The 16,485-nt window shown below is 47.8% G+C and overlaps 5 protein-coding genes across 5 annotated transcripts; 2 read left to right on the top strand and 3 right to left on the bottom strand.

The window, feature by feature from the left end:
- Positions 1-4,625: 4,625 nt before the first annotated feature.
- On the bottom strand, positions 4,626-6,199 carry PPTG_03161 (hypothetical protein). The gene has a single exon (XM_008895836.1). It carries the CDS (start codon positions 6,066-6,068, stop codon positions 4,767-4,769), a length of 1,302 nt encoding a protein of 433 aa, XP_008894084.1. The 5' UTR covers positions 6,069-6,199; the 3' UTR covers positions 4,626-4,766.
- PPTG_21218 (hypothetical protein) lies at positions 5,965-6,799 on the top strand. The gene has a single exon (XM_008896471.1). It carries the CDS (start codon positions 6,350-6,352, stop codon positions 6,791-6,793), a length of 444 nt encoding a protein of 147 aa, XP_008894719.1. The 5' UTR covers positions 5,965-6,349; the 3' UTR covers positions 6,794-6,799.
- Positions 6,800-6,883: 84 nt separating this feature from the next.
- PPTG_03160 (hypothetical protein) lies at positions 6,884-8,258 on the bottom strand. The gene has a single exon (XM_008895835.1). It carries the CDS (start codon positions 8,134-8,136, stop codon positions 6,997-6,999), a length of 1,140 nt encoding a protein of 379 aa, XP_008894083.1. The 5' UTR covers positions 8,137-8,258; the 3' UTR covers positions 6,884-6,996.
- Positions 8,259-12,566: 4,308 nt separating this feature from the next.
- Positions 12,567-13,667, bottom strand: PPTG_03159 (hypothetical protein; the record flags this gene model as incomplete). Its single annotated transcript, XM_008895834.1, has 3 exons — positions 12,567-12,653; positions 12,717-12,845; positions 12,900-13,667. 3 exons carry the CDS (start codon positions 13,665-13,667, stop codon positions 12,567-12,569), a joined length of 984 nt encoding a protein of 327 aa, XP_008894082.1.
- Positions 13,668-14,776: 1,109 nt separating this feature from the next.
- PPTG_03158 (hypothetical protein) lies at positions 14,777-15,484 on the top strand (the record flags this gene model as incomplete). The annotated part of the gene is made up of 1 exon (XM_008895833.1): positions 14,777-15,484. One exon carries the CDS (start codon positions 14,777-14,779, stop codon positions 15,482-15,484), a length of 708 nt encoding a protein of 235 aa, XP_008894081.1.
- Between the last annotated feature and the right edge of the window lie 1,001 nt (positions 15,485-16,485).

Below are 16,485 nucleotides of genomic sequence, written 5' to 3'. Positions count from 1 at the left end.
TGCTTGGTAATGACGTATTGACTATGCTTGGCATCGATGTACACAAGCAACTTGATATGTTTGTAGCCAATGCTGTGCAAGTTGAGAGAGACGATGAATTTGATGATGATGACGAATCCCAAATAGGTAGTGGAGTGGAGATAAGTGAAGAAGTGCGTGCTGTTGTGGAAACTTTGGTAGGAAAAGCAATCGAAAAAGGTTTTCCGATGGAGTTCGCGCCTGATCTACGGCGGATCGTGACCCGGTTCGATATCTGGAGACTCAAGCTCGGAGATGACCCCCCTGCTAGAGTCCCACTTCAGAATGCGTTGGATTCGGCTCTAATGACAGCTTCTAGGCGGACAAAACGAGTGGCCTCAGGTATTGCAGTGGATTTGACTGTAGCAGAACGAAGTGCTTTCGATGAAATGAAGGAACTCTTATCGACCAGTGCGACACTAGCTTTTCCAAAGAAAGGAGCGACCATTTGTTTGCTCACTGATGCTTCAGACCTCGGTTGGGCAGTACTGGTGTCCCAGGTGGTACATTGGGTACCTCAAAAAGAAGTTCACGAGCAACAACATGAACTCCTGATCTGTTTGAGTGGCAGTTTTACAGGATCTCAGTGTAATTGGAGTATCATTGAGAAAGAGGCGTACCCGATAGTGTGTGCTTGTGAGAAGCTCAGCTACCTCCTGCTTCGCCCGGAAGGTTTTAAACTCTATTGCGATCACCGCAACTTGATTTACGTGTTCGCGCCAGAAAAAGAAGTAAAGAAGCACATTCGTGGCAAACTTTTACGATGGTCGACTAAACTAATGGAGTATCGTTACGAAGTGGAACATATCGATGGAGAGTCAAATGTCTGGGCCGATATGGTGTCGAGGTGGGCCGGTAATCATGATTCGACGGTGCAGTTGAACGTGATGCAATTGCGGAAAAGGGGTCGAGAGGAAGAAGTAGAGCCTCGGCAATGGCGCAAACGACAGCGTAGTGGCAAAAAGAAAGCCCCCGTAATGACGACACGTTCAGAGCCGCAACCACCGCCCGAGTTGGATACACCACCAACTCGCTCGCACAAATTACGGCCTTTAGACGATCCTGAGTTTGAATGGCCTACGCTAACTGAAATATTGGGTACACAAAAGGAAATGTTGAGCGAACGACCACATTCGGCGGTTGGTGATGCTGAAAATGGCTGGTACATTAGGGACAGATTGTGGATACCAAGAAGTGCATCAGACCTGGTGCAGAGGTTGCTAGTGGTGGCTCACTGCGGACCTCAGGGGCACCGCGGGCGAGATGCCATGGTGGCTTGCGTTGGTAGACATTTTGACATTCACCACCTACACTCTCGTGTAGAGACTTTCTTACGGGCATGCCTACTGTGTAAACATGTGAAAGGGAGCAAGATCATTCAGCGACCGTGGGCAGAAACCTACCGAACGAACGAACGCAATGGCGCTCTACATTTTGATTTCCTTTCGCTTGGAGACAGTTTCGAAGGAGATCGCTACCTACTCGTTCTCAAAGACGAAGCAACGCATTTCACCGAGCTCACGCCCTGTACAAATCCGACTAGTACAGTGGTGGTCGATGCGATGCTTGCATGGTACAGCAGGTTTGGACTGCCTCCATTGTGGATAAGTGATCAAGGATCACACTTTAAAAACGAGGTGATGACTGAATTGTGCAGAAGGCTAAAGGCACGGCACGAGTTTACCGTGGCCTACAGCCCGTGGATAAATGGGAGCGTAGAGCGAGCAAATCGAGATATTATACAAGTTCTTCGTGTGTTGTGCCTTGAGTACAAGATAGACATACACGACTGGACGTTCTTCTTGCCGCTGCTGCAATCCAGCCTGAACCACACACCGGTGCCCTCATTAGGCAACCGGGCTCCAGTTGAATTGTTCTGTGGGCTACCACTGCCATCACCTTTAACATTGTGCATGGACAAACAACAAAAAGAACTACTGGAGATACCTGTACACCCTCCAGCCGTATCGACTTGGTTGGGGAATTTGAGGAAAAGTATTCGTGACCTGCACAAGCCAATGACACAGGAACGTGAACGGCAGACAGTGCGCAACCAACGAGCCCAACGGCCTGCTCGCTCTCCAAACTTTGATGTGGGAGACTTTGTGCTGCGGTCGAGAGTAGACCAAAAGCACTACGAAAAGCTGTTAGTCACCTGGGTGGGACCTTACCAGGTAGTACGAGCAGACAAACACTATTTCGCTGTTCTTCATCTATTGACAGGGGAGGAGGTGGATGTTCACCCGTCCCGCTTGAAGTTCTACGCCGATCACTCACTACAAGTTACCGAAGAGCTTCGGAACCACATCGCCGCCCAAGGACTGATGCTGTCGGTGGCCGAGCTCAAAGAAGCTCGGTGGAACAAAGCCAAAAAGGACTATGAAGTCCTGGTGAGTTGGAAAGGACTTGAGTCGATCGAAGACTCCTGGGAAGTATCAAAGCAGCTCAGTACGGACATACCTGTTCTGCTAACACAATTTGCGTCTCGATCGAACGACAGACGGTTCGAGCGGCATGTTGCTGCATAAATCAAACCAAAGTCGAGGCCTACAGATCGGTCACAACCGAAAGCATAACAGAACTTGCAAACAGACATTTACGAGTGATGAAGACTTTGGGAGGGCAGTGTAGTGGAGAGCTTTAACCGAACAAGTCTCCATCCACTCGCAGGGCATCGCATAAGTGCGATGCCGAGCTGGCGACTACTTAGGAGTTAGGAAACCACTCGAGAGCCTATAGGCGGTTCTTGAGAGTAAGAGGACAGAACAGAATCTACACATTAGGACTCACAATAGACTTGGGTTCACCAGGAAGCGCCAGCTTCCCTAGCAGAGTGTTATTCGTTTGACCTACTACAGTTGTGGAGAATTCTGAGCCTTTCTCAATTGTAGAGCAGCCCAAGTTCACTGGGTTCTATGTGACGCTGGAGCCTCCTACAAACTACCTTGTCGTCAGATTATAGTATTATCGTTTGATGGAAATTATAGATATATCTTACGAGAAAAACAATTCTGTGTTGCCTTATATTTCGCGCTCGTCGCACCTCTATTGCAACTGGTATGTGGACCTCTGCAGCACTTAAAGGATATATGGCGGTGGCCTTACATTGGGTTGACGAGAATTGAAATTTGCGCTCGGTAATATTAGGATTTAAGAGAGTCTTCATACGGATAAACGCCTTGCCAACCACTTGCTCGATGTCGTGACGATGGATGGCTCATTGTTTGCTACAATATGGGCTAGTACGACAGAAAAAGCAAAGAACAGCAAATCGATGGTGCGAACGATTCGTGCAAAGCTTCCTACTGCTATGCAAGCTCACGTGCAACAATGCCTTCATCAGCTGCCGACATGTCTCCCAAATCATCGAGAAGCCTCAAAAGGTGTTCCAAGCTCGGGATTTTGCTCACGTGTCGCAACTAGCCGTCAAAGCAGGTCTCGAGAAAAGCTACTTCGTGGATATCAGCATCGACACCATGCGTGAGCTACTAAAAAAACACTGGTGGGCTCTACTTGTCTGAATGAGGAGCTCCAGAGATTATGTGGTGTTCTGGAAGTGAGCTTCCAGCAGCCTAAGCAGGATTGCGTTGCTCGTTGGAACAGCACGCGGTTGATGGTTGCGTCTGCTCTTGACCTCCGAGAACCGATTGAAGAGCTTTTACGTCGCATCCTGGACCGCCATGAAGGCTACAAAGATTTCTCAATCGGACCTGATGATCGACTGGCTGTCCCATTCCCTGGTGACGTTTGGAGAGCGCTGGACGAGCTCAGCAAGTTCTGACTCCAGTTAAAGCTACTACAACAACGATGTCAGGTAAAACTACCCGACATTTGGAATGGCAGTTGTTTATATTTTTCTAACAAAATGCCACGAAAGTGATAGATCACTCAACGTCCACCTATACTGTTAGCTTTGCTAGAACTTCCAAGTCTAAAATGAATGAATACAGTAGCGTAGTTAAAAGTCATGAAGTTTGCATCGCCGCTTCATTCGATCCTTGAGCGAAAGATCGACTACCCAAGGTTGCCAATGACATGACACGCATCAGACAGTATGTCATTCACGAGTACGAGACGGAGTATCGAGGCAGATACGAGAGTTAACAACAGGGCGTCCGCACACCTCTGGTGGACGAACAGGAGGCTGAAGAAATTGCCCCGGGCGAAGTGCTGCATAAAATCATAGACGACAGGTTTAGTCTTGACGAACCCGCTAGGTCCAAATTTGCATTTTAACTTCCGCACCTACGTAGTCGTTGGAGTTCCACAGTTCAGGAGGGTAGGTAGTCGTTGCAAATGATATCTTTTGTTTTGATCAAATGTACCAAACACGGCATAAACTTTACTCTTCGCCTGAGGAAAATTTTCGTTCATCTTTTTAGAAGACACGTCTTTCTGCTTACACCAAGAGATCGTTTGAATGAAAACTCCTCATTGATAAGAGATCCATTTTGTTCATTCATCACACCTTCTAACCTTTCAGATAGACGAATTTTAAGGCGGTCCTCCATTTTTTTTTTTTTTTTTTTGCCAAATTTAGTTCTATTACAGTGAAACAAAATTTGCATTCTTTGTCCGCTTAAACAAAAAAATTCACGCAATAACACGCCGAGCTGCAATTTTTTTTGGTGAGCATTTACTTTTTTTACTCTCACATCCACCATAGTTGACATGTGAATACATTGGCACCGAGTTGTTAAACACTACACTACGTCGACTAGTGACAAACATCCCTTTTCTACTGCTCTTTAAACTTGGGGTGATACCGTGCCGGCGGTGCTAGCACCTTGTAGAGTACTGAAATCGATACCGGTTGTGGAGCCCGTGTACTGTTCGTCGGATTCAGCGCTCTCAGCCATGTCGAGAGAGCCGCATTCCGAGTCCTCAGCTATATCAAAAGACCCACACTCTGAGTCTTCTTCGGCAATATCCAGCGACCCGCACTCCGAGTCTTCTTCGACAATATCGAGCGACCCGCACTCCGAGTCTTCGACGTTACTAGCTGTCTCTGCTTCTCCAGCCACTTCATCCGAGTCAGATTCACCCGCTACCGACGACGTCGTTGTGATCGAAGTCGAATCTGAGGTACCAGTCGACGTTGAAGTGCCTGTAGACGTGCTAGCCGAAGTGCCGGTCGACGTGCCGGTCGATGTGTCGGTCGAAGTGCCGGTCGAGTCCGTGTCGTCCCCTGCAACATCGAGAGAGCCACAGTCGGACTCATCCGATCCAGCGACATCAAGAGAGCCACAGTCTGATTCGTCAGACCCTGCGATATCTAGAGAGCCGCACTCGGAGTCCTCCGCTTCAGCAGCGGTGGAGGCGTCCGTAGCTGACGGAGCTGCAGTTGCGCTGACAGGTGCACTGGTAGTAGCCGTCGTGGATGTAGGAGCTGCAGTGGCCGTCGGGGTAGAGTTGGACCCCGTCGACGAGCTAGTAGCCGTCGTGGTGCCGTTTACAGATCCTGTCAGTGGGACACAGTTAATGTAGACTTGCCACGGGAGACCGTGGAGGGCGATCCAGTAGGCTGTGAGCCGTGAGGCACCCGAACACTTGGATACATCGTACGGCCATTTAGACGGAGACTCCGGGTAGTTGACAGCACAGTTGTCGTCTTCGAAGGCCAAGACGTCGTCGCACCAGACCTCGCACGGACCGTCGTGGCCCTCAGTGAGCTGGTTCCACTCGACGTACTCGGACGGCAGGTCGCGTGCCGTTCCGTTGGCGAGTGAGAAGCCGCACTCCAAGGTGGCCGTGCCGAAGGGCGACAGCGTCTGTACCTCGCCCGTCTTGTCCACCAGGTCCTTGAGAGAAGTATACGAGCTCTCGTTGAAAGCTGTCCAGTAGGCCTCTGTGTTGAGCTCCGGTGCCGTCGAATAGGACATGCCATCTGGGACCGGCAGATACGTTTGACCTGCGATGGTTGCCGCGAAGTTGTTGGTAGCCCAGGACACAGGCCACGTGGGCATGGGGTCGATCATGTAGCTGTGTGCATCAACTTGTAATACCAGAACGGCGGCGACCGCCAAAGCAGCGAACGAGCAGGAAACCATCGTCACAGGCAACGCAAAACGGAAAATGAAGTGGTCACGGTCGGCGGTAGCATTAAGCAGTTTGCTGGTTTAAGGAAAGGTGCGACGGGTGACTGGGTGGCGTTGTGCTGTCTGGACAGGAGGAATGATACCTGAAGAAGACATTGGACACCCGACTGGGTGGGCATTGGGTAGAGGACTACATCTAGTCACCTGCGACTCTATTGAAAAGCTCGTCTTCTGGTGAAACAGCTGCAACTTGCACAGTGTGCCGGGGTCCCACCGATGCTGTGACTATCGAAATGGGTTCCGGTAGTCGCACCCGGGACTGCCGCTCAACGTGGCCCCCGGTGCTGATGAGATTGGGAGCACGATCTCGTGATCTTCACCCTACTGGCAGACTGCCGGATAGTGTTGGTCAGTTCTACTTGTACGACGTCGAAGACACATTAGCGAATCAGCGAGAGATATTGGACACCGATGTGAGGCGCAGTAGCAGAGTTGAGATGACAGTGTTCGACTTGACGACATCGGGGTCACGACAACCAAGATTCTACAGGTGGTGGCCACCGTGGCCACCTTGCTACGGTATGCAACGTGCAGTGCGTATCAATAGCATCCAGAAGTTGCATGAGGGCGTTCGCGGACAGCAGACGACGGATGCCATCACGACAGCTCCTGCGTTAGCGGGTCGAAGTGGGACGCGGATTAACCGTGTGCTCGCCTACGAAATACTACACTCTTAGTCGTGCAAAATGTGCGCCTCGCTTTTGATGTACACAAGTTTCACCAACGAAAAGCGCTTGCCACGCCCAGGCAAAGATAGGCAACGCAGCTTCACACTTGAACATTCACACGTATATTGGTTATTGTGGCTTCGAGGTTTAGTCACAAGTTTATGCTAACGGTACTAAACATTGAGATTCCAGTTGTCCACAAATTCCTTCATCTACTTGTACGGCGCCACCGTGCCAGCGTCAGCCGCGCCCTGCATCGTACTGAAGTCAAAGTTCGTCTGCGAACCAGCACCCTGATTGACATCTCCACTTCCAGCAACGTCGAGCGATCCGCAGTCCGACTCGCTACCCATAACATCATACGAACCACAATCCGATTCGGAACCGCCGCCGGCGACATCATACGAACCGCAGTCCGAGTCGGAGCCGGCGACATCGTACGAGCCACAGTCCGACTCGTCCGTGGTAGGAGCAGTAGTGGTCGATGGTGTTGACGGAGCGTCAGTAGGTGAAGGTGCCGACGGAGCGTCAGTTGGCGACGGAGCGTTAGTGGGAGAAGGCGAAGACGGAGCGGTAGTCTCCGACGGGGTAGAGGGTGCCGTGGTTGACGAAGTAGAACTACCGGAGGACGGGGTAGAGGGGGTCGTGGGGGCCTCAGCAGTCGGGGTGGAGGGGGTATCGCTTGACGCACTAGATGTGCTGTTCGACTGTGCCGTTGAGGAAGTGCTACCCACATCATACTTTGACTTAGCGCCGGTAGAGGTGGTCTTCGCGAGCGGGGCACAGTTGACGTACACCTGCCAACTTGACGAGTGCATGGCCATCCAGTAGAACGTAAGCGTACTGGCACCCATGCAGGCATCCCGATCAAAAGGCATCTCAGCAGGGACCATAGTGTAGTGGGCGGCACAATCGTCGTCCTGGAACGTACGGACGTCGTCGCACCACACCTCACATGGTCCTTCGTGCGAGGGAGTGAAACCCTCAGAGTCTGAGTGCGACCACTCCACAGTGGACTTGGGCATGGGCTGTGGTTCTTGCTTCGGATCACAAGAGCCGCAAGTGAGGGTGGCACCACTTACGATGATCTTGGCCTTGTCAGTGACATATTCCTTGAGAGATTTGTACTTGCTAGACGTAAATGCCTTGGTGAAAGCTGCCACATTGTCCTTTGGAGCACCGTTAAAAGTGCCACTGAAACCCGAGTCGGAGGCCTGGATAGAGCCGATGAACTGTGTCGGATCGCCTGCCTGAGCAGTGAACTTCACCTTCGGGTCCGTCATGTAGCCGTGGCCATTGACGACACTCACAGCCAACGCCGAAGCTAGCAAACACTTGAAAGGAGCTGGCATTTTTCTATTCCAAATAGCGCGAACTGTGAACCAAAGCGTGGAGAATTGAGGAATGAGAGGGTCCAAAGAGTATGATCGTAAACTATTCGCTTAGGATGCTCACTTTGCACTGCAAAGTAAGCTTAAAGCAAATCTTGTTCTGTTCGAGCTGGGTGGGGCCCCCTTTACCTCTCCTTCATGCTGATGCAGAACCAGCCTTTCCCCTCGCAGACACAAATTGCGGAGGCATTGCCTTCAAAATACAGGAGAGAGGTCCAATGAATACCGTACTGTACGTAGGTACGCCTGCACCACTGCAATGCTGCGAGCTACCGCAAAGCCAGGGATTTACTCGCGAACAGAGGATCTTCCGAAGTACCACCTGGCTCGACGAATCTCCTTTACGTTGGAGATTGTGTGTACCCTAAAGATTACGAACACGAATCATTTCTGAGAATCAAGCCGTCAACGACATGTTGAGCGAGTGCTTAAGTACAAGTGTGCAGTTGAAGAAACGAGTATTGGTGTAGTAGTTCTCGACTTCATCCAGCGTCAGCGACTAAGCTAGCGAGCCTTACCAATCGAAGACACAGGGGAGAAAAGATATGTTACTTCTGGTGGCGTCGCTGGGTTCGTAGTGAAAATAATAGCGTAGCATCGCACTTGGATTTTCACTACTTTTCAAAGGTACGCGTATAAGCAATGCTGTTCCGAATAGAGTGACGATGCTGATCAAGGGGATTTTCGACTCTCGTCTACCTGTGCAAGTGCACAGTGTTCGCCTATGGCCAAACAGGTACAGGCAAGACGTACACAATGCAGGGTGACTGTCCAACAGTGAAACCAACGACGACAGATATATCAGCGTTTCAATTCTGTATAATTTCGTTGCTCTCCTCGACAAGTAAGAGCTGACAAAGTATAGTGCGTGTAACGATTAAGGTGCTGGGGGACTCGCGTCAGTTCAAGTTTGCCCAATCCCAGCTGGTTTTTAAAAAATCTAGGGATCTGCTCTGTGCGAGGAGACAATACAAACTTCAGCAGAGATTGCGGTATGTCGAGACCCATAATCCGAATCCGGTATATACACATGCCGTACATTTGACGATCTTGGTCCAAAATGATAAGAAGCGCCTTTATTAAAGGTTGGAGAGCTTCACTTGCTTTTTTATAGTCTATGTTGTTTGCACCACTAGCTCACAGCCACCTTCGTGCGACATCCCGGGATCAGCCTGGACAAGGAAGCTCATTACTGTAGAAGCGTTGCCTGTGCGAGACACCCGTGCCTTGATTCGAAAGTGTACATGTGTGTACGATACACGCGCCTGCCGACGGTCTTGCCAATGCAGCGACATGGGGATGCCTGCTGCTTCAGTCTTTTCATGCAGTAGTATGGTAAGTAAAGGGTTAAAAGGGCTAAACGGTTAAAAGGCTAAAGGGTTAAAAGGGCTAAAGGGTTAACCCACATCTTGTTGTAGCCAGAAGGATTGCGCGGGGCCGATCGTAATCAACGAGGCAACTCAACCGACTGTCTTATCCAGGCAAGCATTGTGTTTTTTTCTTCCTCCCCAAATAGCTCGGGCGGGCACTTCAATCGCAGCTCGGTAACTGGTCCCACCGAATCGACCTAGGCAATGGTACAGTAAATCATCACAGGTAAACTGACCATCTCTGGTGAAATGAATGGCAGTGAAGCTACTGGAGCTGAAGAGGTGAGGACCTATTAATACTTCCAGCAAGAACTATCGAGCAATTTGAACGGTACACAAAGGGTATAGAACTTAGTGGAATCAAGAAAGTTACTTTCCGTTCCAAGCTTCATTACACACACGCCTCATCCGGTGAACTTGACAGTGAATAGGTGGTGGAGGCCATTAAGCTCGCTGGGAAGTGCTGTGTCCTGGGACTAGTTCGAGCTTCGCATGATTCCTCTTCCCACAAAGGGCTTAAACAAGGCTGACGATCGAATCGATACACTTACTTTTAGAGATTGAAGCTCTCCGGATGTTGCGTTGCTTACATACGCCGTCTCAGCAAAGTTTGCTGAGCAAACTGCAGTCAGCTGTGACGATCAAGCACGGGTTGTCACGACTCAGCAACAACAACGTTCGAGGATGGTGTATCAGCTGCAGAACCAACACGAGTACTCGACACCATACGCTAATGCCTCGCAATAGACAACGCCAGTTGCAAAAACAGTATGAGCTGTGGGAGCTGTGATTGGAAGTTCGAATTAAGCATGAGTTTGTGTTCATTGTTGCTGTGAGTCCAACTCACTGAGTTGTGAGGATGGCTAACTTTCTAGTACACGTGCCAAGACGGGAACCGCAAAACGCGGATCTACGAAATATGGACTTAAGCACTCCGGCTTAACACGGAAGTCCCAGCTGCGTGGCGTTTGAGCGCAGATATTGACCAATTTCGTGGTATTATTATTATCATTTTTTAAAAACAGATTTCGACAACACACTCAAATCTTGGTGGTGTTGTCGAAACGACCACCTACTACATGTATGAGCAATCGTCACGAAAGTTGTTGAATGGTGCATTTTTATTATTTATATTTTGATCCAGAAAAGCACTGCAATGGAGATCCTTAGACTTGCATGTAGTAATGAAACATGCATTAGCAATTTATCCGTCATTTATTATTTTCGGATTTTATCCGGATTTCTGTTGTGTGTGCTATTAAGTACCGCCACTTTTTTTAGTTGAGACAATCAATAAAACCTTTCTTACGGAGATAAGAAGCAGCGAAGTACTGTATAACGAGCCAATGGCAGATTATTAACACTGATAGTGCTCCGGTACGAAGGAAACGTACAGCCCAACAGGGACTATTATAGTTCTTGTTCGTCTGTTGTGTTTTACACACAATTCATGCAATACAAATAGCAAGTATAGCCATACATGTATTTTTTAAATTCGTATGGATTTTAACTAGTTATCAAGAAGCGGAGTTAACTTCATATATGATCGTTTTGCCTTAAACAGGAAATAAATCGATAGGTCCTGTTTATCTGATGCGCTTGCCCCGCTTCGCTGCCCCCATGCAGTAGCTAAGGACTACGGGACCACAGTAATACTTACTTTCATTCGCGAGGGTAGATTGATTTACGCCGGTAAAAGCGACTATTAACCTAAGCTATTACATGCGAATAAGTTTTGAATAGTGCTGTTCAGGAGGAAGTTTAGATACAAACCACCAATAGTTAACCATTGCATTTTAGCGAGCAATCTGACGCTGATTGGTCCCTTCATGCCGCTTCACCTTTCCACCGATGCGGAGTGCTGCAGTTGCATTCCGCGCTCATTCGCAACGCTCGCCAATTCGTGGGTTCACCGTTAAGCTGCTGGTTAAAGGTAAGAATTTGCGAGTCCGGCCAATTCGGAGCCGCGGCGACCCTTGCAGCTACCCCACTTCCAAAAAAAAAAAAAATCTGAGGCAATGGTTTCGGTTGGTTCGGTTTAAAACAAGTCTGATGTACGATTTTAGACTAAACTTCTCCATCTATCAAAATATGACTTGGTCGGAACTATAGAAAAATGGAGAAAAATGATATGAATATTTAGCGGAATATCACTAAACGGTGCGGAGGATGTGTGCAATATTATTTTAAGATATGATGTAAGTTTTAAAAGACGGTTGCTGTCATGACAGCAATGTATCAAAACTGTAATCTAAAAGCTGCTAAACTTGTGAGATGTTTACCCAGATTTCACGCAGCCATGATACTCACGGGCTCGTAGTGAGGGGTCCTCGCACCTCTAAGATATTCCCCGGCCTTCAGAGCTACAAGCCCAAATCACGTAGTTGTACGCACTGGTATACCGACAGCGTATTTCTTTTAATTAAACGGACCAGTATACCGATATCATATCACTCCAAACCCATCGGTGCGTAGATTTTGTTAAATTTTATCGGGCGAGGCGAGAACTTTGACATCACTCAGAGTGAGATGTCCACATTACTATGGTTGTGCTAATACATCTAACTCACCGGAGCTAAGCCATGCTACTTCATTTTGTAATCGACGATTCCTATCTCAGCCTTTGCGAAGCCCTAGTCTTCCTTAAGCTAAGTTCCAGCACATTTATTTTATTATGGTGGTGCTGCTAACCATAAAGTAGTTAAAATTGAGCAAAAAAGTGAGCTTTGGAGAAATCGTGTACTTTGAGCTGCGATATCGAAGGCTACACTTATTTTCGACGACCTAATTTTTTTTTCAAGATGCGACATCAAATGTCGTTAGCTTATGCTAGGTGAGGTCAATGTACCGAATGTATTTAGTTTGCTCTTGCGTGAAAATCAGCTGAAACATTAACTTCAGCGAAAATCTAAACATATTTCTTATGTTAGGACACAAGTAACAGTGGGAGTAAGACCAAAGGTCGATGCTTGCCGTAAGGTCTTGCCGCTGTTACTTAGCTCGTCCAAGCTTGATTTTCAATTAACCGATGTGTTTTTTCGCTCCCTTCACCATCTCGAGCATTTGGGGGCGATTGTCCAGCAGATTGATCGCGTCTTTGTACGGAACCTGACAGCAAGGATCGCACGCTCAGACCTCATAAATATTGTTATAATCTCCGGCCATACGTACCCACAAGCGGTGACGCAAGCTCTCGGACCAATCGTCGTAGACAACGTCGCTTTTCATCAAGTAAGGCTGGATCGACTTCTCTTCGGAGATTTTGATCTTATCCAATTCACGTACAATGTCAGCCTTCACCTGCAATACCACAAGTCAGCAACTGGTGCACATTTAACGGAAAAGTCTACGTACTCCGCTTTCTTCGACGACCTCTCGCACCGCAGCCTTTCTAACCTCCTCGCCTTTCTCCACACCTCCCTTAGGGATCAAAAATTCATATTTTTCCGGATTCGAACTCGAAATCAACAGGATTTCATGTTCTCCTTTCCCGTTAGTCCGCGTAACAATGCCGGCTGCCAACGCTCGACCACCAACCGTTTTGTAATGTTCCGTATCACGGCCAACTTTGGATAACAGGTCCTGTTCAGGTGCTATTTTCATGCCGGGAAAGGGCACAATTTTTCTTCGCATGCCATCAGGCTCAACCTTGTTACCCTTAAGGCCATTTTTGATATCCATCTCCCTCACCTTTTCGATCTTCTCCAGCTGTCTCAGTGTCGAGAGGCTTAACTCGTTAGCACGTGGGTATTTACCAAACAGTTCTTTCGATAGTCTCGCATGCTCGTCTGCAAATTTTGCAAATTCGTCGACATTCTTCATGATCAAAGCATCCAGTTTGCTTGGAGCTTTACCTGCTTTTCCCACTGCATCGTCGACCTTCGATAGTACACCGTCCAGCTGTTCAGAGATATTAACTCCTCTCTCTTCATCTTCGGAATCACCTTCATCCAGGTCATAGGCAGTGTACTGACGCAGAGATCGTTTGCCTTGCTTGTGGTCAGCAGCTACCATCACATTAGTATCCAAATAGATATTGGTTGGGTCGACGTTGGTTAAGGATGAGGCTGCAGCGCAGCATAGCCCCAACACGACCAATACAAACAATTGGAGCGAACTCATGCTAGAATGATGGAACGACTGGCGAACTGGGCTTGAGAGTCCAAATTGTGGAATGAGGGAGACGATGCCTTACCTGTGGTGATCGATATCCAATCGCTAAATGATTACACTACTAATTTCGATTATGTGTGATTACGATGTCTGTCAAGTATATGCAGCAAAAGCACTCGAAGTCTTTTCCCCACAAGTCGTTGTGTTGAACTGGTACTGCGCAGTGTCGTAAGAACTGTGTCCAGCATTGCTTAGATGAGACGGTACAAACTCGTGTTCGGTCGAAGTATTGTTTAGAGCCTATTAATGTGTACATGTAAAGTCTACCTACTGTAGGTAGGCTTCCTTACGTTACACACGAAAGTAAAATAATCGAATGATTAGAGACTGCCCAGTGTAATCATTAATCGATGCGTCACTGCACCCAAACACGTAAACAAACCTCTCTTCGGAGCCGACGCAACAGAAGTCACTCAACGTTTGCTGAACAAAACAATCGACCATGTCACGAAGTATTCTATGTCCACCCAACTGGCAATCCCTCAACAGTACAGTGTACTGCAATTTTGTGATTCGCTCGCAGTAACAGGAATCCTGCCTACTGTACGTAGGTGTCCTGGCAATGTAAGTTACCGTTCTAGCAAAAATCGAATGATTACAGTTTGTACATCGTCATCGGCTTGGATTCGTCATTGCATGACACTCGCAAACACGTAGCAAAAATGAAGAAACACCATTTCCATTTTACTGCTCAAGACATAACCACCATGTCACGAAGTGCTCTCTATCCTCCGAACGTGCAATCCCTAAGCGACGACGTCATTGGCAGTGTTACCCAACGTATTACCCGCTCCGAGAATATCGAAATGGTGAATTTCGTCCTGGAATCCAGTCCTGGAAATCGCTCTCTGTCAACTCCAGAAATAAACGCTAGCGTGGCAACAATTGAAGATGAGCGCGCTCCAACAGAAAAGAAAAGGAAACGGGATAAGTCACCAAGAAATGATTGGAGACGACAAATAAATCAAGATCAATACGTGGCCAAAATCAACTCCATATCAATTAGAAAAAACGCAGATCTACCGAGTCTAGTAGACTTGCTGTGCATCAGTGAAGCGATGCAGAGGAAAAAGCATCGTGAAAATCAAAGAAAATATCGACAACGACAAGCGGCTTTCATGGTTGTGCTCGTGGACGACGTTCATCAGCTCCACAAAGAGATCAAGGAGCTCAATCATCGGCGCTATTCTATCAAAGGAACTTTGGGAATGAACAGAGATGTCTGGAGCATAGCTGTCGCGTACTATGCGTGTTTCAGCTTTGGCCTCCAGTTGAGCACCCAAGACGTCTCCAAGCAACTAGAGTTTGTGAGATGTGCTATGTCCCCCGACGTAGCCTTCAATGGTGGATTCGGTCCGGACGAGTTGCTGAAAAGCTGGAGTGTCTTTCAGTGGTTCAGCGACGTGGAAGTGAATCTAATGAGGTTAGTCAAGCAGAGCGAGCACTGTGTCGTGATGATCACGAGGGCTAACGTGACGATCACGGAGCGAACCTTGTGCAATCTGTTTCCGCATTTGTGGGAGGGCGAAAGGAAATACTACTCTGTTAGAACCAATTTGGCGACCAAACTTCTCGATCAACGAATTGTCATGGATGGCAGGACAGTGTTTCGATGGGACAGCGTCACCAACTCTATGGCAAGCGTGAATAGCGACAACGATATGCTGACACCGATTTTCCACCTACTAGGTAACCTAAAGGATGTGTCATTGGTATTTGATCAAGGACTTGTGTCTCCTGATTTCCAGTGGAAATACTCACCATAAAACACTGTAATGCCAAAACAGTGTTTTTTTTCCACTACCAAATAAATATTGTTGAAATTACTGATGGGTTTAATGGGATTGATGGAGTCTGAAGAATATGATAACTAAAGTGACCAGCCATGTGCCCCAGACGTATATGACATTCGTACGACACACTAACTGTTAGCGCTACTAGCAACTATACTTGTCTGTGTTTTTAAAGTTGTTTGCAGCTCACTTTCGATTTCGTCTACAGCGATTATACTGCCCCGCAATGTCTATTCGAATAATCTGGTTTAGTGTCTACAGTTGTCCAAGTAGCAGATACTTCGGAATAGATTATAACTGATGTAATGAGCCTTGATCAGTTTCTCACAGTCTATATCTACCATCTAGATGTTCGCTCATATACCAATCGATCATTCTGTGGTCCCAACAAATATGTATTAAGTGGAACTGACGACTCCATTTCAACAGTTTTGGTCAGGATGAGAGCATGGCCTTAGCAACACACAGGTTCATATTCAAGAACGAGTTTGTGCCGTGTGAGGAAGATGCGTATTCTTGATGTACACCATCTTAGCCGTTATTCAACAAAATCGATCGCAATACCTCACCTGCAGCTTGCAGCCTCGTCGGACCCACTGTCTGGTTACGTGAGCCAATCGTATTACGTAAGCACTCCAATTCCTTTATATAGTCTTGTCGAATTGCTGGCACGTGAAGGATCGATACGTTTGTATAGTTCTTCAACAACGACAAGCGGACTTGATCTACTGTGGTGAGAGTTCCACGAGAGCTGAATTTCTGGCCTTTGATCTTGGAAAAAAAAAAGTTCATTTCCAGTTGACTGCATAATCGGAATCACCAATAAATTAGCTGGCAGCCCCTTAGCTACAGCTAACACTGATCGCAAGACCAAGTTCTTATCATGGCGTTGGCCAGGGCCATACTTCTAACATTTGAGGAACTTCAGGTAGTATGCAAGACGATCTATGCATTGCTACGGCACTCAACTCTCA

Source organism: Phytophthora parasitica (genome assembly GCF_000247585.1).
Source record: "Phytophthora parasitica INRA-310 unplaced genomic scaffold supercont2.4, whole genome shotgun sequence".
Classification (NCBI taxonomy): Eukaryota; Oomycota; class Peronosporomycetes; order Peronosporales; family Peronosporaceae; genus Phytophthora; species Phytophthora nicotianae.
The sequence above is the reverse complement of the archived record's forward strand: the minus strand, read 5'-3'. Positions and strand labels throughout refer to the sequence as shown.